At 42.0% G+C, this 22,243-nt stretch overlaps 2 protein-coding genes across 28 annotated transcripts in view; one reads left to right on the top strand and one right to left on the bottom strand.

Annotated features, from left to right (window-relative positions):
• Positions 1-22,243, bottom strand: part of LOC142160072 (uncharacterized) — a 1,559,230-nt gene that overhangs the window by 397,855 nt on the left and 1,139,132 nt on the right. The gene's annotated exons all lie outside the window — the stretch shown is intronic.
• Positions 1-22,243, top strand: part of LOC142160103 (uncharacterized) — a 212,450-nt gene that overhangs the window by 165,683 nt on the left and 24,524 nt on the right. Inside the window, exons 6-8 of one of the 6 annotated variants that reach the window (XM_075215056.1) lie at positions 8,505-8,602; positions 8,759-8,870; positions 9,628-10,773. The exons of the other annotated variants lie outside the window; for them this stretch is intronic. Coding sequence (XP_075071157.1) covers positions 8,505-8,602; positions 8,759-8,870; positions 9,628-10,773 — 1,356 coding nt within the window. The remainder of the gene's footprint in view (positions 1-8,504; positions 8,603-8,758; positions 8,871-9,627; positions 10,774-22,243) is intronic. 6 annotated transcript variants of the gene reach the window in all.

The following is a 22,243-nucleotide window of genomic DNA, read 5'->3' as shown; positions in this document are numbered from 1 at the left end:
CCACTGCACAGATGGCGGACACCGGATGCACGTCTAACACCAACATAGGTGTTAAGGCCGCAGTTATCCGCTTTGCCATAGGATGACTACTGTCGTACTTCGTGCTCATGGCAAACGACTGTTGGACGGTCACATAGTGCCAAAAAAAGAGTTGCAAGATGGAATTGTCCTTGGGCCCTCCCACCCACCCCGATGTTGTTGAAATAGGACATGCGCACTTTAACAAACCAATCATTTCAGCGAAAGGGCCTACCAAACTGTGGCTGAAATGATTGGTTTGTTTGGGCCCCCACACAAAAAAAGTTATTCATCTCTCCCTGTACAAACTAAACTGGCTCTACTGAGGCAAGATGTCGTCCTCATCCTCTGATTCCTCGCCCCCTTCAGTGTGTACTTCCTCATCCTCACACATTATCAATTCGTCCCCGCTGGACTCCACAACCACAGGTCCCTCTGTAGTATCTGGAGACCAGTGCTGTACTTGATTGAGGAATTGATAATTCATTTTTATGAACATCATTTTTTCAACGTTTTGCGGAAGAAACCTCCGTCGCCGCTCACTGACCAGGTTCCCCGCTGCACTAAAAACTCTTTCCGAGTACACACTGGAGGGGGGACAACTCAGGTAAAATAGAGCCAGTTTGTACAGGGGCTTCCAAACTGCCTTTTTTTTTTTTTGCTGCCAGTAAGAATATGGACTGTCTGACATGTCTACTTGGATGGTGTCAGCAAAGTAATCCTCCACCATTTTTACAATTGTGCCAGCATCCAATGCAGCGACAGTAGACATGTCTGCAATGGTTGGCAGATCCTTCAGTCCGGACCAGATGTTCTCAGCATCCCCGCCAGCGGGTCTTTTAGGAAAACTGAGCTTTTTCCTCGCAGCCACAGGTGTTGAAGAAAATGAAGGAGGAGCTGTTGGCATGTCACGGTCCTCTTCAGAGGACAATCTCCTGACCAGCAGGTCTTTGCACCGCTGTAGACTTGTGTCCGCCGGAAACAGAGACACAACATACGCTTTAAACCGAGGATCCAGCACGGTGGCCAGAATGTATTCCTCTGACTTTAAAAGAGTGACCACCCTCGGATCCTGGCAAAGCGTACGAAGGGCTTCATCCACAAGAGCTACATGCTTTGTTGAATCGCAATGCTTTAACAGCTCCTCCCTCACTTTCTCCAGCTGCTTCTGCAACAGCCTGATCAGGGGAATGACCTGACTCAAGCTGGCAGTGTCGGAACTGACTTCTCGTGTGGCAAGTTCAAACGGCTGCAGAACCTTGCACAACACGGAAATCAGTCTCCACTGCGCTTGACTCAGGCGCATCCCCACTCCTTTTCCTATGTCGTAGGTGGCTGTGTAGGCTTGAATGGCCTTTTGCTGCTCCTCCATCCTCTGCAGCATATAGAGGGTGGAGTTCCAGCGCATCACAACCTCTTGTTTGAGGTGATGGCAGGGCAGGTTCAGACTTTTTTGATGTTGCTCTAGTCTGCGGTAGGCACTGGCAGAATGCCGAAAGTGTCCAGCAATTTTGCGGGCCACTGCAAGCATCTCCTGCACACCCCTGTCACTCTTTAGGTAACGCTGCACCACCAAATTAACGGTGTGGGCAAAACATGGGACGTGCTGGAAATTGCCCATATGTAATGCCCGCACAATGTTACTGGCGTTGTCTGACACCACAAATCCCCAGGAGAGTCTAAGTGGGGTAAGCCACTGCGAGATTATTTCCCTCAGTTTCTCTAAGAGGTTGTCAGCGTTGTGCCTCTTATTAAAACCTGTGATACACAACGTTGCCTGCCTTGGCACGAGCAGCCGTTGTGGAGATGCTGCTACTGATGCAGCTGCTGCTGTTGCTGCGGAAGGCGATGCATCTACCCAGTGGGCTGTCACAGTCATATAGTCCTTCGTTTGCCCTGAACCACATGTCCGTGGTTAAGTGGACAGTGGGTACAACCGCATTTTTCAGAGCACTGAGGACATTTATTCGTACTTCTCTGTACATCCCGGGTATCGCCTGCCTAGTGAAGTGGAATCTCGACGGGATTTGGTACCGGGAAACACAATACCTCGATCAACCGTCTAAATCCCACTCCACTGATGGCAGACACCGGACGCACGTCTAACACCAACATAGCTGTTACAGCCGCAGTTATCCGCTTTGCAATAGGGTGACTACTGTCGTACTTTGTGCTCATGGCAAACGACTGTTGGACGGTCAACTGTTTGGTGAAAGACGTAGCGTTCTTACAACTTCCCCTCTGGGAAGATGACCGACTACCAACAGCAACAGCAGTAGTGGCAGTCGTAGGCGTACCGCTGCAGGATTCCTCGGATGAATCCCGGATTGAAGAGGACTCAGTCTGGCTGGTGACATGGCCTGCAGGACTAAATCTGATGAAGATCGTGGAGGAAGTTGACGAGGAGGGTGTTGGTGGTGTGTATCCAACAGGACCAAGGGATTTAGGTGTCCCTGGACTGATGACGGTCCTAGCCCCAGTTCCTGAACTAACCACTGAACTATGAAGGTTATTCAGGTGACGTATAAGGGAGGATGTCCCTAGGTGGCCAAGATCCTTACCCCTGCTTATTTGAGCTTTACAAAAGCTACATATGGCCATACATTTGTTGTCCGGATTGGGATAAAAATAACTCCAGACCGAAGAGGTGGATTTTTTGGTCTTCTGCCCAGGCATGACGATGGGCTTTTTCATCCCATGGACAACAACTTTTTCCCCCACTGGTGCCTCATTTAAGATAACCACATCAGCATCCTCCTCGTCAAGTTCCTCCTCAGCGCCAGTTACGTCAATATCCTCCTCCCGGTGTACAACATTGACACCTTCATTAGCCAAATCTGTAACTGGACTGTGGGTGATCCTTCCAGCATATGCAGAGGGCGTGCTGCAAATGGTGGAAGGAGCCACCTCTTCCCGTACAGTGATGGGAAGGTCAGGCTTCCCAACCACCAACACCCTTGGACTCGCCTTGGGGATTTGTGATGTCATCTGTTTAGAAGGCAGAGTTGGTTGCTGTGTTGTTGTTGTTGCTGACAGCATAACTCTCAAATTTTTTGGAGGGGGGGGAGGAGGAGGGCTTAGATCCTTGGGTGAAGCTGAACCACTAGTCCTGAACACGGGCCAGGGCCTAAGCCGTTCCTTGCCACTCCGTGTCGTAAATGGCATATTGACAAGTTTTCGTTTCTCCTCAGATGTTTTTAATTTCCTTTTTTTGTTAATTTTTGTGAACTTTGGGTTTTTGGATTTAACATGCCCTCTACTAGGAGATTGGGCATCGGCCTTGGCAGACAACGTTGATGGCATTTCATCGTCTATGTTATGAATAGTGGCAGCAGGTTCAGCATTAGAAGGAAGTGGGTCTTGATCTTTCCCTACTTTATCCTCCAAATTTTGATACTCCATTATATGCAGCACACCTTGTATTACAGTACTATTTTTTAAATACTGCTGGAACAGTGAACAATTTTTTATAGATTGCAGTATTAATGTTTCTGGACTGCAAGAATATATAGCACTAGAAATTGTTTTATACTTTTTGAATAATTTTTTTAGATTTTTTTTTTTTAGTTATTTTTTTAAAACTTTTTTTCGGATTTTTTAATAATTATCAAATTACTATGGATTTAGCAGAAAAAAATACAGGACAAAAGCACCACTGGACTCAGCAGGACAGAGCACTGGACAAAGTACTACTGGACTCAGCAGGACAGAGCACCACTTGACTTAACTAATCAGCAGGACAGAGCACAGGATCTCAACGGCCGCGAGCGGGGCATTTATGACATCCGAATCTCGCGAGATCCGACGCGAGACTTGGATGTCATAGCCTCGTTTTGGATTCGTTTGGCGCCCGGAAGTTCCCGAACAGTGCTCGGATCCCGTCGGATCCGCACTGTTCGGATGGGCTCGGATTTCGCTAATCTGAACCCGCTCATCCTTAGTTCCTACCATGAAAAACAGAACATTTCATAAACAAGTTGATAATTCTACAAAGTAGACATTTCTGCACTTTGAAGGGATCACCGTAATCCTATGACATGTGACTTGAGGATGACGCCCCCTCTTTTCATAAAACAGTAGAGGTATAAATTATTTCCATCAACTCTACTCACCCTCATTGTGACGACTGTGAAACCGGTACAGATAGAATAAGATTGTGTGTGAGAGACTCCTAGATCCATGGATATGGGAGGCCTGGACCTTCTCTAATGAGCATCTATAATCCCATGTTAAATGGAATGACAATGACTAAGATTGATTGATGCCAGAGCTTTGACGGTGCTGTCATTTCACTGTAGATCTGATGTCAACTATTGTGAAACCACCACCGATTATTGACTTTGATCCGTTGGGATGTGTTCCCTTTAGAGACACGAGGGTTTCATCTCTAAAGCACCTGGTCTAATCTACCTTACATTTTTAAAGGACCTACCTGCAATACCGCTTTCTACTTATGCGGAAAAGTCTTCTGATTGGGCTTTCTTGGAAGAGAGTTAAGGTGATTGGGAAAGTTTGTAACCTTATATGGATCCTTGCCCTCTATTCACACCCTCTTATTGTGAGTATGAGTAAATACAGCCTTTTAGATGAAGTGCCCAATGGTACCAGACACAGCTAACTGCTATCTCACTTGATCTTTGTCTTGGTTGTTGGGTGTCTCCCTATTACTTCACATGATGACCAGAATATTGTATCCTGCACAATATTGTCTCTAACCACCAATGATAAAGGATGTCTGTAATTTGATATTCTTTGTTTGTACAAACATGTCCCATGTTATGAGCACCTAGTGAGCAAAGAATTGACTTAAAGGGCTTCTACGTAATGGAACTACCCAGAAGTCCATTCTCTTATTAGAGTGGCTTATTTCAGAAAACTAGAGACATCCCAAACTTCAGAGGTACCACAATATGACCAGCCCACCAGAAGGCTGCAGCTTTTGCAGATAGCCTCCTTTCTTCTTGTGTAGAAATTTGGAGGATCTGTGCTTCCCAGGTAGATAGAAAATAGGCAGCTGGGGAGACAAAATAAAGGGGATGGTCCCACACCCCTAAATAAACAAATCCAAAATACAAGATCCTCCCTCCGGGTAAAGAAGATAAACGGGAGTTCAGGGTGAAAAGATAAACACCAAACACTTTATACTTCCTATATTGTATTAATTGCCAATTATACAGTAAAATCGGAACAAAACCATGACAATTGGTAGGAAAACTTGAATAAAACCACACAAATCAAATCTCCATTTGTACTTGACGTCTATGTATATCGCTAGTGGTAAAATTAAGCTGTGAAGCGATGGGTAAATAAGTCAATATTGCAAGGACACCTCAATCCGCTTCATAGAGCCTATGTATTTTATGTATGTTAAGATTAACATGTGATACATCGGGTATTATCTACCTATTAACCTGTCCATGTGGTAAACAATATATAGGACGTACAATCAGGAAACTCTCTGTAAGATTAGCGGAACACCAACGCAACATCCTTAATGAGATTAAAACGCATAGTGTTTCGGAGCATAGTGTTTTTCACTGTGCTGAGCTTTATGGGTATATTCAAGGTTAAAAAACCCTGGAGGGGAGGGGATTTTATTAGAGTAATTTCCCAGCATGAATCTAGACTCCTATATACTCTCAAAACCTTAACCCCACAAGGTCTCAATATTGATTTTGACTTGAACCATTTTCTTTAATATTCATATAATTTCCTGTTTATGCATTAAGGCAGTGGTTCCCAAACTTTTTCAGTTCGCGGCACCCTTAGTGTCTCCATAATTATTTCAAGGCACCCCTCCAAAATAATTACCAAGCAGCCCCGTTTTTCTAAGTAGTTGGGTCAAAATAAAACAAAATAAAACAACAACATGTACAAAAATCATCATACTACGCCCCATTCATCCACTCACTCTGCACCCTCCTCGTCCACTCACTCTGCGCCCTCCTCATCCACTCACTCTGCGCCCTCCTCGTCCACTCACTCTGCGCCCTCCTCGTCCACTCACTCTGCGCCCTCCTCGTCCACTCACTCTGCGCCCTCCTCGTCCACTCACTCTGCGCCCTCCTCGTCCACTCACTCTGCGCCCTCCTCGTCCACTCACTCTGCGCCCTCCTCATCCACTCACTCTGCGCCCTCCTCATCCACTCACTCTGCGCCCTCCTCGTCCACTCACTCTGCGCCCTCCTCATCCACTCACTCTGCGCCCTCCTCATCCACTCACCCTGCGCCCTCCTCGTCCACTCACTCTGCCCCCTCCTTTATTGTTTTGCCCCTTCATTGCTGTTTCCTATCACCACTTCCCCATCCCTTTCTTTACCTACCATACTTGGCCTTCTTTCTTCTATTTCTTCTGTCTTCTTACCGATCCAGCAGCGTCTGGGACCCAGCATCCTCCTCTCCCCCACAGCTTCTCACTGAATATGTCGGACATGATGTTGTCACACCCAACATTCAGTGAGGAGGGAGGAGGATGCTGGGTCGCAGGTGCTGCCGGATTGGTAAGTTGTTGTTTTTTTTGTTTTGTTTTTTCTTGCTGGCCACGGCACCCCTGTGACAGCGCTGCGGCACCACTGGGAGCCACGGCGCACACTTTGGGAACCGCTGCATTAAGGTATATTCATTTATTTATAATTTTCTTTATGTCCATATCCCTTCTATATATACAAATGGAATATGTGTATATATAACATTGCAAGGTTGTATATAAATGATGTTGTCCCTCCTGGTTCCATGGTGTGCCTAAAGTCTGGAGTTACTCTAGACGACGTTTCATGTAATCACAGTACCCCTCTATCATCCATCCATTCATTCATGTTCTTGAAGAGAGGTTTTGGGAGGGACTAAGGACCTGTCAGTCAAAAAATGTAACCAATTAGAGGTTCCTCGAATATCAGGAGATCAGTATTTAAGGACTGAGTTTACTACTATAGCATTATTGCTGCTATACTATCCCTGAGGAAGCCCCTGTTGGGGTGAAACGCGTAGGTATCATTCTTTGCATTAAACATTGAAGACTCTGAAGATTTACAACCGTCAGTCGGAGCGGAACTGCCGACTGAACATATGCGCATGCGCGAACCCATTGTTGCCGCCAAGCGGTTCTCGGAGAGAGGTGACCTGCAAGAAGCAGGACTTACAGCTGGAAGGCCTATCCCGGAACGGAGTACTCAGAGAAACATCCTGGGGAGGAAGGTAAGTGCACTACCCACCCTTCCCAGACCTCTGTACGGACTTTTTTGTAACTGCATTCACGGCAATACATAGGCTCTATGGAGCGGATTGAGGTGTCCTTGCAATATTGACTTATTTACCCATCGCTTCACAGCTTTATTTTACCACTAGCGATATACATAGACGGCAAGTACAAATGGAGATTTGATTTGTGTGGTTTTATTCAAGTTTTCCTACCAATTGTCATGGTTTTGTTCAGATTTTACTGTATAATTGGCAATTAATACAATATAGGAAGTATAAAGTGTTTGGTGTTTATCTTTTCACCCTGAACTCCCGTTTATCTTCTTTACCCTGAGGGAGGATCTTGTATTTTGAACCTCCTTTATTCTATTTACCAGCCATCTCTATCCCCAACCTCATGCAGGAATTGTACGGTTTTCATAAACTCGCTAACATTAAAATCCAAATCTCAAGCTTTTACCATTACTAGCTCAGCTTCTCCAGTTTGCTATGTGTCCTCATTTGTTCTTCACTTGATCCAGGCGGTCATTGAAATATTTGGGCACACAGATATCATGTGACCTCTCCCAATGTTATAGTGTAATCCACCTACTTATGCTGAGGCCGATATTATTATACAGCATCTGCCCTCAACCCCTTTCATTTTTCCAGCATCCATTTGAGGGACACTGAAGACATTCGGGAATATAGTGCATCTGCCCCTCTAGACCTCACACCTGCCTGAGCAATAGGTTTTTCTTAAGTGCCTTACCAGGGAAGGCTCGGAGTGGAATACACCGGACTACACGTTTCATCTGTCCTGTAGGACTGTTATCCTCTTCTGAGGATATAGTTAAATAGGAAATGGGATGGTGGATGTCTCTGTGGAAAGGTTGTCCAAGACAACCAATGTTCCTAATCACAATGCGGCATGGACCACAAGGTTAAGTGCACCCATAAGGCCATTTACGTGGCAGCAGGGGCCTCACTGTTGGTCCACACTCCATACTGCTGGAGACGGGGACACCCTGGAATTACACTGTTCCAAATCTTTTGGGAATTTCATAAAGTCAAACATTGGTAGACATTTAACCCCTTATTTAAAGAGCTTACTAGTGTTGATATTTCCCATAGATCCAGTCTGTTTATTGCTGTATTACAAGAACATATAAGAGATGCTCCTTATATACCTAGTAAATGCAGCATAGGGAACCATTCCAACTTTCTCCATCACGTTATATGTTGTTTAGGTTCATGTACACATCATCTGATAATCACATATATACTCAGTCACTGTGTGTCTCCTACAGGTGGATCCAGTAACAGAAATACCCCAGAGAGATGTCCTCGTCCTCTTTATTCACAGGATTGTACAGAGGAGAATCACAGTGTCCCACAGGAGTATCAGGTAGATGGGATTTAGGGTCTCACTAAATACCAAAGTGACTTTTCACTATATGATCTGTAGAGAATCTGTCCGTCTATTTCTAATACACTGATATTATTCAGTTTGATCTAAGTTAATTACATTAATTAAGTGTTATTTGTTTTATGGTTTATTTAGGATGAATTCCTGACTAATATTAAGGTAGAAGATATAAAGGGAGAAGAAGAGACGTATGTGAGGGGTGATCAGCAGTGTAAGGAAGAGGAAATCCCTACAGATATCAGCACAGGTCAGTAATAACTTACTATAGAAAAGAGTCACATATTCTAATAGAAGCTCCATCCGAACAAACTTATGAGGAAGAAGTATCTGACCAGTGGGGGGGTGGGTTCAGCAGCCATAAGTCTTACTAGTCTACTACTCCTCCTCAAATCAAGAGAGCTGAGCAGTCTCCCTCCCCACACTCTGGTGTTTCAATACATAACTTCAAGGTCATCATTGTTGTGATTCAATCACCGATCAGTGGGAAGTGACCCTGTGTGACATTACCCATGATCCTCCATGTGCACTGCTACATGTGGCATTACCCATTGCCTCCCTTGTAAAATAATACCTGAATGTTTTAGTCTCAATATGCTTTATACTTACACTGCAATAACAAAGCAAAATAGCAGGTGATTCCTCTCAGTGTAAGATCAGACAGAACCCACTACAACACACGCTCCACCTTCTGGCGCACACAGAACTATCACCAGACTCCCGTCATTACACAAGACCTCCCCTCCAGTCTATATGCTTGGACTGCATGTCACTGTGGTTAGGTTTATGCAGTGTGTTTTATAATGCGGCTGTGTTATATTTCAGCCAATAGTTTTCCTATTCAACAAGACTTATATTTACTGTCTGTACATTTATAACTGTAATGAAGCGTTAATAGTTTGCAAATAAAAATTAAACAATTGAATATCTTGAAATCACTGATAGTCAGACAATTTGATCTTCAGCATAATAACCGGATTGTATATTTATGTATATTTTATTTCCAGCAGATGGACAGAAAAGCAGAAATATCTCTGAGGGACATCTCACTTTATCTCCAGATTTTAAAAAAGAAGAAAACATCATACAAGATTCTGCAGGAGTAAATCCCATTACTGTAAACATACACCCAGTACTTCACAGTGCAGAGATGTCATCTGATCCCTCTAATCGTGCGGAATGTTCTCCCGATAACTCAGATATTCTTAAACATAATATAGCTCATATAGGTAATAACATATTTCCCTGTTCTAAATGTGGAAAAAGTTTTACATATAAATCAGGTCTTGTTAGACAGCAGATAAGTTACAAAGTTATGGAACCAATTCAATGCTCAGAATGTGGGAAATGTTTTACAAAGAAATCAAGTCTTGTTACACATATGAGAATTCACACTGGTGTTAAACAATTTTCATGCTATGCGTGTGGGAAATGTTTTACAGATAAATCAAATTTTCTTAGTCATCAGCGAACTCACACAGGTGAGAAGCCATTTGCATGTTCTGAGTGTGAGAAATGTTTCAAAGATAAATCCAGTCTTGTTAATCATCAGAGAACTCACACAGGTGAGAAGCCATTCCCATGTTCTGAGTGTGAAAAATCTTTTACGGTGAAATCCAATCTTGTTAGACACCAGAGAGTTCACACAGATGAGAAAACATTTCCATGTTCTGAGTGTGGAAAATTTTTTAAAGCTTATTCCACTCTTGTTAAACATAAGAGAATTCACACAGGTGATAAACCATTTTCATGTTCTGTATGTGGGAAATGTTTTACATTTAAATCAAACCTTGTTACTCATCAGATAATTCACACAGGCAAAAAGCCATTTTCATGCTCAGATTGTGGTAAATGTTTTACATTTAAATCAGGTCTTGTTATGCATCAGAGAATACACACAGTTGAGAAGCCATTTCCATGTTCTGAGTGTGGGAAACATTTTACATCTAAGCCACATCTTGTTAGACATCAGAGAATTCACACAGGTGACAAACCATTTCCATGTTCTGAGTGTGGAAAAAGGTTTGCAGTTAAATTCAATCTTACTAAACATCTGAGAATTCACACTGGTGAGAAACCATTTCCGTGTTCTGAGTGTGGGAAATGTTTTACGTTGAAGTCAAATCTTGATAGACATCGGAAAATTCACATTGGTGAGAAGCCATTTTCTTGATCTGAAGTTGACAAATGGCTTACTGAAAATTCAAATCTTGTTAATTATGAGATAACACACACACACAAGAGAATAGACATGAAATTGGGTGTCAGTAATACTCTAAGGGCTAGATTTACTAAGCTGCGGGTTTGAAAAAGTGGAGATGTTGCCTATAGCAACCAATCAGATTCTAGCTGTCATTTTGTAGAAAGTACTAAATAAATGACAGCTAGAATCTGATTGGTTGCTATAGGCAACATCTCCACTTTTTCAACCCTGCAGCTTAGTAAATCTAGCCCTAAATGTTGTAAAAGCTGTTGTATATTCAGTACACTGACACGAATATACATAAATGAGTTATAGTAGTCATACAGTATACTAACATGTAATAATTTAATTGACATCCACATAGATGAAATGTGTCATCTACATAAGAGTGGAACACATTTCTAGGGTGACAGGTGCCTTATGATTCACGATATCATTGCATTTATATTTCTTTTTCATGAACATACATATATAATGCAGGACTTTATCATACCGTATACAAAACTTCACTGCGCCCATTAGGTACAGGTATTTATATCTATCTATCGACATATATACCACCATCATATTCTGTCCCTTTTACATATTGTATTATTTCTTCTAGAACATTTTCAGTGTGGTTACATTTCAGAGGATAGGTTAGGATATTGTACTTTGCACTGCAAGACACATCATCATTATTATTATGCCTAGTTTATGATTGGAGCAGAACTTATTTAGAGACAGCATGTAACCTTGGATGTAATAAACACCACAATGGCCTTTGCTGTGTAGTCCTGCTGCCATCTACCGTTATATGTCGTGATTACATGTTATACTGCTCAGTATGTGGTCTGATGGGGGTATAAATAACTGATGTACCAGTGGACCACATCTGGCTGCCCTGAAACTCTGCCATTAATAAAAGTCTTTGTAATGTTATTTTCTGGGATTTCCTATACAAACTCTTTAGACGCTTCTGCCTGTTTGACAACCTGAGTTAAGTAAAGGCTGTGTGGGGTTGATGTAGAGTTGGATGCAAAAAGAGCGCAAGTTACAATTGCACACATAGAATGCGTTGTGCCGCTCATACACAGAGCTGGCGATGGGTCCTGCTTAGCATGAGTACCATATGCGGCTGGATTACTACAGAGACGCCTCACACAAGCGGTTCTAGGTGCCGGTGAAGGAGCCTAGTGGTGGCAGCATAGCCCCTCCTACTGCGTTTAGAGGGGCGCAATTGGGATAAAGAAATAGGATAGTGGCAAGGCAAGCCCAGCCGGTCCCCAGCAAGCATGGACAGGGTTGCATAGGAGATCCGTCCTGTCCCAGGGATAGAACAGAGTATATACTATAGATGTAGGGATATGAGAGTCTATATAGTATGTATATAGATGTAGGGACAGGAGAGTGTATATACTATAGATGTAGGGATAGGGGACTATATACTATAGATGTAGGGATAGTAGAGTATATACTATAGATGTAGGGACAGGAGAGTATATACTATAGATGTAGGGACAGAAGAGTGTATATACTATACATATAATTGTAGGGATAGGATATTGTATATAATATTGATGTAGGGATAGACGAGTGTATGTACTATTGTTATGTCCGTAACTCGTTTAAAATAAAGCGATTGCTGTGATTTCAGAGCACATAGGTTTTATTCACAAATAGAATACAAGACAGTTTGGTTCGCATAAGCATGCGCCTGCTAGCACTAGCACAAACTTCTGTCAGAACACTCTGGTTCCCAAAGCCAGAGGTGAACAATTTATACACTGTACAGTTGTAAAAAGCCGTGACATCACAGAGATACACAGTTACAGTATTAAGGTCTTCATTCATAGGTTACCGGGTCATGACCTCCAGAGAACTCGACGTGGCATTGGTGGATTCCTCTGATCATTGTTCCTTGAAACTGCCAGGTCTCCCTCTTCAGATTCCTGTCTCTAGACCTGTATAAACTGGTTTTTATGATCTCTGTGACCTGACTATTTTGTGTATCAATAAGTGATATTATTAATAACTAGCATTCGCAAGGTTCGAACGCTACATAAATAACATTGAAACTGTTCTCATGCAATTGCGAACTGATTGATACCAAACTCGTAAGTTATAAACACTATTTTGCCTCCTTACCACATTATTTTATATGAAACAATATTCAAACATTAAAATTATTTACATGTTACGATAATAATTTGGGTATTCATCACAACACCACTGATTGTAGTGTACAGAAATGATTAATTACCACTTTTATTCAATTATTTAACTTTAACAGTTCCACCCTTTGATATAATATCTAACACGTTCACCCTTTCAAGATTCTTTTGCAGAATTGCAATATAACATTTCATTTTCTGTGATAACGCATCATATTGTTATTTTCTGGGGTCTCCTCAGTCAAACATTTACCACACTTCAACACAGTAGGAACACATCTGATACATAAGCCAATTATTATAGAGACACCAACTATAAGGATAAAGAACTTACCTATACCGGTTACCAATTCTTGTGCCCATTATGTTGGCACAACCCTTATGATCAAACTGGGCGGCTATCATCACTGTATTCACCAGTAATTGTAGTGATATACTTTAGTATCAATCTATATGTGGCTGGATCACTTATAAATAACTTATTGTAGATATTTATTTTAATTAGGGGTGCAGGGCAAATGTACTGATTTTTTAATATTGCGTTGTACTTCTGTATAGGAAATGTGTTTATGAGGGAGGGAATTGGATTTTCGTAACTTTTCTAAAGGAAGCCTCATGCTAATTAATTATTTTCATCTGAAGTGACCAACACGTCTTTTTAGCCTGAAAGTACAGCAGGGAGTCATTTCCTGTTATCCTGCCTTGTTAAAGTGAAAGGAAACCATTGAACAAAGTGATTTAGGATATCACATATTGATGTGAATTTTGTTAGTGCTTAGATTTGTGTTAGCTCCAAGTCTGGAAACAATATCGCTACTGATGTTAAATTATCTGATGTAATACCAGATATTTCGGGGCCTAGCCGGAAAAAGAGGCTGGTTTACCCCCTTTCGGGCTGTGTTCAAAACTGTATAAAAAAAAGCACTGTTTGACCATGTAATGTATTATTCCATCTGTACCTTTCTGGAGATCACTAGTGCCACAAACTTGTGTAACTGCCCTTATTAAGACTCGAGCTAATAAAACATCATTGCTTCAATATCCTGCTTTGACCACTATTTATCTACTGTAATTCCTGTGACCTGTAGATTAGACCAAATCTAATCTGGGGTTGAGACCAACTACCAACGCTCTGCCCGCTATCTGCAGCTCTGGCCAGTGTGATAGGTCAGGGGAACCATCGACAGCAACCGTGATCTAAAGGAAGAGGTCAGGGGTACCAGCCAGATGCCCAACAAGCAGGGCCGGATTAACCATAGGGCTAACTGGGCTACAGCCCAGGGGCCTATGGCATCCAGAGGGCCCTTAAAAGTGCTCAGCAGCAGTATTGATTGGTCGGGGGCGGGGGCGCCCTCAGCCCGATCAGTGCTGCTAAGCCCTTTCCCTGCAGTACTTCCCCGGCGCGCTGTATTCTCCTTGCTGAGGAGATCTCGTGAGTCTCACTCACGAGATCTCAGTAAAGAGTGTACAGTGCGCCGGAGAAGGAGGTAAGTGCCGGCGGGGGGGCCGGCTCGGATCACCAGGGGGAGGGGGGGCGGCCCTGATCACAGGAAGGGGGCCTCACGTGGGAATGGAGGCCCCTTAGCCCAGGGGCCTGCATTCCCTTAATCCGGCCCTGCCAGCAAGGGGCTACACTAGCAGCGAAAGTTGCTCAGAAGGACGCGGTTCTAGGTGCTGCTAAAGGGCCTAGTAGTGGCAGCAGCAAAAGCCCCTCTTACTGTGGTTAGAGGGTGCATTTAGGAGAAAGAAAGGAGCTGGTGGCAAGATAACCCCAGCTGGTCCCCAGCAACGCAACAGTTAGGGTGGCATAGAAGGTCCATCCTGTCACATTATGCTGTACTAATTCCTTATGAGCCTACAGCTCCTTATCTATATAATTGAATGTGTCATCGTACATCTCGGTAATGTCAGTTTTGCTAGATCTTCTATATATTTATAATTTAGAGTTCCCCAAATGGTCTTAGCAGGGTCCAATGCGACCATGATCTGGAATCCTGTGGACTCTAATTAAATATGCAGCTACAGGGTTTTCTTGTTTGTTTGTCTTTTCACCTGGAATCATATTTCTTTTGTCTCTATGTTCATACTGTTTGTGTACATATGGAGGTGAAGTTGTTCTGTGGATGTCAGTCATTTTATCATGAGAGATATTCATTATTCTAGGAACTATTCCTCCTAGAAAACATCTTTGGAGCTTGAATTTAACTATTTGTACTCCATATACCCATGTATGTAATATACATTATCTAGAAGGATATAAGGCAATATAATCTGTTATATCAATACACAATATTTTACTAAAGTTCCCCATGCCTAGCATTTCCATCTGTTTAAGGCAAGTCTCAGCTTGTATAACATTTAAACAGTACCCGAGAGGAACTTTCCCAACTAACAATTTCTTATGTTTGGTAACATAACCTCGTCTATGAAACCTTTCATCCTTTTTAGTTAATTGCGCTCTTATAATGTTGATGTTTTTCTTTTGATTTTTTTATCAATACTTCTGTTGCAGGCTATTGTCTGATCATTCAGTTCGGCTTCCCAATACTCAGAAGTTTCTTTGCATGTGAAAAAAGTCATCCACATCAGAGACCTGTCTACTGTATATTGGCGAAAGTTTCAAACAAGGGGACCATGTAATATTATATCTCCCTTCTATTGCTCCCCCCCTGTTATTTGAGAACCTCAGAGATAAAAGGTGCTAATCTTACATTATTTTGTCCCTAAGGCACATGAGAGCATACCCAGCATTCAGTTTGGTTTAAGACCTTACGCACCAATGAGTAATAATCATGTAATGGATGTCTGCCCAAATTCAATTTATTATTACACTGACACTTCTCTTAATCATGGGGTCATAGTACTTACAGACACACTATTCTTCAGACAATAGCCCCTCACACTGTATCTGAGCTCCAGGGTTAGCAGAGCTTTTCTTTACCCCTGAATTGAATAATGTGTTAGGTTGTACTGATTGTGCTAACATACTCTCCTTCATTTCCACAACATCAGTACTGTTGCCTGAACCAATCTCCATCTCCAGATCACTACTGCAAAAATAGATTGTCCTAGAAAAATAGGGATGAGAAAAAGACAGTAGCTCCACAATGGGAGAGTCATCCTTGCGAAATCCTTGGCTCAGTTGTTTTAAGGTTTTAAGTCTCAAGGAACAGATTTCCGAGTGACGGGGTTGTAACGTCAGCCTCGGTCTTATCTTGAACCTTCGGATTGTTGACTTTTCTGCAGTGAGTGGACTGGATCCAAGTGTCTCTTTCTGCCACTTTCAGGAATGTGGTGCTGGTCATCAACACTTGGTGCGGGCCTTCCCAACTGTCTGTTAAACAACCTGAAGGTAGGAAATTGAAGTTCATAACATATTCCCCAGATTCAACCTCATGACCTCATATTGTCTGGCATATCAGAGGACAGTATTTTGAAATTCCTTTGTTGCTGTCTCAACTGTTTGCTCCTCTTTATAAAATTTGAACAGTCGCTTAATTATTCCATTTTAAATCATCTTCGGGATCTACCGTCAAGTGAGGTTGTCTGCCAAAAAGTATCTAAAAAGGTGACAGGTAAAGAGGTGGCCTAGGGGTGTTACTGATGCTGTGGAGATCTAGTGGTATTGCTTCCGACCAAGTCAATCCAGTTTCAACTATCACCTTACTCAGTTTGTTCTTGATAATACCATTTACCTTCTCTACTTTCCCAATGGCTTGTGGCCTATAGGGAGTGTATAACTATCAGTACCCATGAGCTTACACATAACTTGAAAGACATCCCCAGAAAATATGTAGCCTGATCACTTTCAATGATTTTTCTGGGATATAGAAGAATATGAAAAGAGTTTCCAGCGCTATTGTCTGTATTCACTGTGACAGAATCAAGGGTGAAGTGTATTGTAACAGGAGTGTTTCGCCTAGAATTCTCACATACTGCTTTTAAAACCCCAGGAGAATGTGTGTTTGTAGTAGCTGTGAGCTGCTGCAAGACTAAAGACTTGTGTAAAAGCCGGAAAGGAAAGGGTCCCGGGTTTTATGGATGGAAAGAGTAGGGTGGGTTCCATCCATTAGGCCTGTAGTCGGGTCTTTCAGGTGACCTGCTAACCTGCTGCTAATTAGGATGTGCACCTGAGCATTGCAGGTAAAAGCTGCTTCTCAGCACATTCTCTCTGCCTGGGGACTGAGGCTGGTGAGTCTCAGTGAGAGGGAAAAAAAAAGGAAAATAATCCCCTTGGCGCTAACTATGTGTGGTATTCAGGTGCCAATGCTTGGGGGTCTGCGTCCCCAAAATAATAAAATATATGAACAAAAAAATGCATCGGTCACCCAAGCCACTAACGAATAATTGTACACTGTGTAGGTTCAAAAAAATAAGAATTTATTCTATAGAACAATACTAATAACCATAAAATATTAATCAGAGATCACAATCAAAAAATACCACTTGATCTGCAGTCGGATCTGGCACACTTACCAGATGGAACACATTACTGGTGTGCTGAGGGGCTCCTCCGTCTCCTTCTACAAAATTTGGACCCCATGGGCCATATATCACAATCAATCTCCACTTCAGTTCTAGTGGATATTCCTAAGCAAACATACTTGTTCTCTTACTGGATGCGTGAATCATTTACCCCCCCCCCCCCCCCCCCCCACCCGTCCCTCCCTTTGGTCCCTGTATACCACCCCCCCCCCCTTTTTATACCCTTCAAACTTGAAAGGTTAAAATAACATCTTTGCAGTATTAGATAGATAAATATACATTTATCTCCCAAGTGCGAGAGAATCTGTTGTATGTAAACACGTGTTATTTATTTCTGTTTAACCTCTCGAGATTCTGTAATGCATTTTCTATGGGAAAAGATGTTTCTAATAAAAAGTTAAAAAAAATAAAAAATACCACTTGAATTTTCAGATGTCAAAATACCACAAAAAATACATCAGTAGGTGCACCTACATATTCAATATGTCTAGTCATATATAGATAATCCAAGCATGGAGCAAAATGTCAGAAGACACCATAGTGGTATATATTTATGATAATTCAAAATAATCAGTCACGTGCAATCCTACGAGAATATATATTGGTACTGTAAAGAATCCTGGGTTTATGCACCTAAATTCTTGGAGTATATAGATGTATATGTGTATAAAAAGGGGAGGATTAATTATCCGTGCGGTACACAGTTGATTCAAGTCTCTTACCAAATACCTGGAATGGCAATAAGCCGCCGGACCCGCACCTTCCGAAAGTTCTCAACCAACTCGTGTTGGGAAGTGTTGCCGCCAAAGATTCCCCCAAAAACGATTGATCTTGAATCCGGTTCCCAGACTTGGATAGATTCCGTAGACACGTAAGTGTATCAGTTCCCCAGGGGGTGGAGGCAGATCCAGATGTAGTTTAGTACAGCCTCACATAACACAGAGCGTCTTTCCTCAGTCATCCAAATATAATTGCACAAAACCCGATGGCTATTTGATTATAAGTATAAGTGGTGATTGTAGCCAAAAACAATATTAAAAATCCCCTTTGATGCGTTTCATCGCCAGCAGGCAACTTCATATCTCTGATGACTTGAATCAACTGTGTACTGCACGGATAATTAATCCTCTTCTTTTTATACACATATACATCTATATAGTCCGGTCAAGAATTTGAGTGTATACACCCAGTATCAGTATATATCCTCCTAGGATTGCACGTGACTGATTATTTTGAATCGTCTCAGTGAGAGAAGACCTTGCTGCTTTGTCTGTGACTGAACCATACGGCACTGTTTATGTTTTACTTTAGTTAGTAGTCAGACTTGACATATATTTAGTTAGAGCCAGACGGCAAGGTCTTTATTTTGAAGTTATCTTTTATTTTTGTTGCCTAATGTAACTGTCTGAGGCTGGTTGTACTTGTGTGACATCATTGCTGCTGTTTACCCAGGAGATGGTGTCTGATCCCCTCACACGGTCACATCAAATAGACTGGAATGTGTAGAACATTATTATATATATTGTGACAAATATCATAAACAAACACTTTGCTGAAGTTTAGATCCTTTATCCACTGCTGTTGTGACATCCTCTCCACATACATTATTCAAGTGAAATGTGACATGAAAATAAAAAATTTAAGCCATAGTGTGATATTGCTTCAAACAAAAAAAATCTATTCATATTACAAATTATTAATTATTTTTGTGAATAAATATATCCATGTGACTTGTGCTTCCGCTGTGTACCTCTTATGGAATTCCACTTACTAGACGATCAACTGTAAATTCATCTCCAATAAATATAAGATGTCAAAAATGTTTTATTTTATTTCTATCCTTTCGTGCGAGCACTTATTAGAACAAACGATAAGACAGGCGTTGTATAAAAGTGCTTGGTGATTCTCTTTTTCCTCTGTGGTGTTGGTTTAGGTCTCCTTAAATAAATTATTATTATTTTATTATTATTATCATTTATTTGTTAGGCACCACAAGATTCCCGTGGCGCCGTACACAGTACAAACAGTAGACTATACAGGGTGAAACAGTACTGAACAATAAACAAAAATACCAATACTTCAGAAACTCCAGGCAGCCTAATGCAATAAATACGGAGCAGAGGAACAGGTAGGGAGACATGAGGGAAGAGGGCCCTGCTCATGTGAGCTTACATCCTAAAGGAGAACAGAACAGGCACAAGGGGAGCCAGATGAGGCAAGGGGGAGAGAGGGAAGAGCGAGTGGAGGAGATGAGGGGTTAAGTGGATGGTTGGTAGGCTTTGAGGAACAGGTGAGTTTTAAGAGCCCGTTTGAAGGAGCACAGATTAAGAGAGAGACGGATGGAACGAGGGAGGTCATTCCAGAGAAGGGGGGCAGCACGGGAAAAGTCTTGGATTCTGGAGTGGGAAGAGCTGATAAAAGTGTAGGAGAGACGGCGATCATTGGCTGAGCGCAGGGAGCGGGCGGGAGTGTGAATGGTGAGGAGGTTAGAGATATAGGGGACAGTAGAGTGGGAGAGAGCCTTGTACGTGGTGGTGAGGAGTTTGAAAAACATTCTGTAGGGGAAGGGAAGCCAGTGTAAGGCGAGGCAGAGGAGCGGCGTGAGAGAAAGATGAGTCTTGCGGCCGCATTGATTATAGAGGGGAGAGATGGGAGTGGGGGAGACCAGTGAGGAGGAGGTTGCAATAATCCAGGCGGGAGATGAGTGCGTGGATGATAGTTTTGGTGGCATCCTGAGAGAGAAAGGGACGGATGCGCGCGATGTTGCGTAGTTGGAAGCGACAGTACTGGGCAAGGAAATGAATGTGGGGGGCAAAAGAGAGAGAGGAGTCGAGGGTGACACCCAGGCAGCGAAGTTGGGTGACAGAGATGGTGGTGTTGTTGACGACAAGAGAGGTCATGGTGGGATGGGAGTCTGGGCAGAGGAAAGACAATGAGTTCCATATAAATCCGTAAATAAATCCCTCGATCTTGACATGTGAGAAATATTGAAAAAAAAAAATGGACCTGGTGTGATACCGTTTACATCTAAAACATTTATTTATTTCACATTTGATACGTATACATAAAAACATACGTTAAAACATTAAAATTGGAACGCTTTAACTTGGTGCTATATTAGGGTTCCTACCAGATGGAGACAAGAGTAAGTGTGATGTCAATAAAATGCCCGGGAAATCTGCAGCAAACTCTACTCCTCCGGTGTTTGAGATGGTATTCAGAGGGTTCCCCTTTGTTCCAAGATTCAAGGCCCTTTAAACTGAAACCTTACAAGATGGGTCTTTTTCAAGGATATGGCTTCCTATTACTGACTCCCTTTTATACAGGAAGTCTCTTTATGATAAGTTCATAGGTCAGAAGGTCAATATTTATGAAACATATAAAACATCATATATGAGACCATAATGAAAACAAAACTTTGTAAAAAAAATAATTTTCCTATTCAAAAAGTTTGGTATCATACATATTTGCATTTACATTCTTAGTAAACATGTTCCATATTTTAACACGGATGATCATGTCCATCCTTGTCTGCAAAAAATATTTATATATATATATATTTATATAAAATCCACTGTAATCGGGGAAATACTGGAAAATATTACTAAAAATCCACTTCTTGTGTTTAATGGGACTTTGTTAAAGCCAATATAGAGATGGAGGGACGCCGCGTGCGTTTCACAGCCTCATTATGAGAGTCCTTTAGATCAATATCAGAAGATGGTGAATGCGACTTGCATTCCACCATTACTCCAGTTCCACCGTCAAGTCTCGTTCATTTTAAATGTGCAGTGCTGAGTAGGGTGAAAATATCACCCAGTTACCCTCATCGGAGGCTGCTCCATGAGCCATTTTTCCCGCCACCCTATCTTTAAATCTCTGTAGATTTCTATTAGTCCTCCTGATGCTACCTATATCGTGACCATTTCAAACTGGTCAATAAAAAGAATGATTCATGGGTGCAGAAAGAGAGGGAAAAAAAGTTTTTGGCATTCAATTTCCCGAACCCCACTAAGGGGCAAATGCAGGTAAGTTAAATTGTAGCTGGTAATGGGACTACTGCTTTAATCATGATTCTGCAACAGGTTTCCTAACTCTTACTAACTTCATTTCCAAGTAAGTTTAATATGTTAACTATGTTTTCTATGGTTTTTTCGATGATCAGCTATCGTTAGTGTTAGTGTATTTTATGTGCGGGCCAAACCAACTCGTCGTCTTCGAATGTGGCCCAGGGAAGCTAAAAGGTTGGACACCCCTGGTTTAAAATATTAAAAATACAATTATCTCTTAATATTTATATTAGATACATACAGAGAACACAGCTAGTTCATAATTGCATGGTGCAGAAAGTCCAAATTCAGAGTAACAACAATAAGATACTGGATAATCTTTCACTGCTGCTGATAGTTCGCGCGGGTGACTCCTCTGTGCTGCGCTACGCAATGGATGTCGGGTGTGATGACGACATGACCGCAAGGTAAGTATTCTTTTTTTTCTTTGCAGGATTTTTTTTTTCAGCGCTGCCCCCTTGCCACAACCAAAACTCCTGCTGGGCCACATTTACAGGCATGCTGGGCCGCATGCGGCCCGCGGGCCGTGGGTTGGACAACCATGATATAGGTGATCTATTAAGATCTTTTCATCCGTGCAGTTCCTCTTAATCTTCAAAAATTGGCTGTATGGTACACCCTTAAGCCAATTTTCATGGTGCTCATTATTTCTTAGTAAGTAGGAATTAACATCAGTGGACTTTTTATAACTCTTGGATTGAATTTTACTTTG

The sequence above is a fragment of the Mixophyes fleayi genome, chromosome 6 (genome assembly GCF_038048845.1).
Source record: "Mixophyes fleayi isolate aMixFle1 chromosome 6, aMixFle1.hap1, whole genome shotgun sequence".
Taxonomy (NCBI): Eukaryota; Metazoa; Chordata; class Amphibia; order Anura; family Limnodynastidae; genus Mixophyes; species Mixophyes fleayi.
The sequence above is the reverse complement of the archived record's forward strand: the minus strand, read 5'-3'. Positions and strand labels throughout refer to the sequence as shown.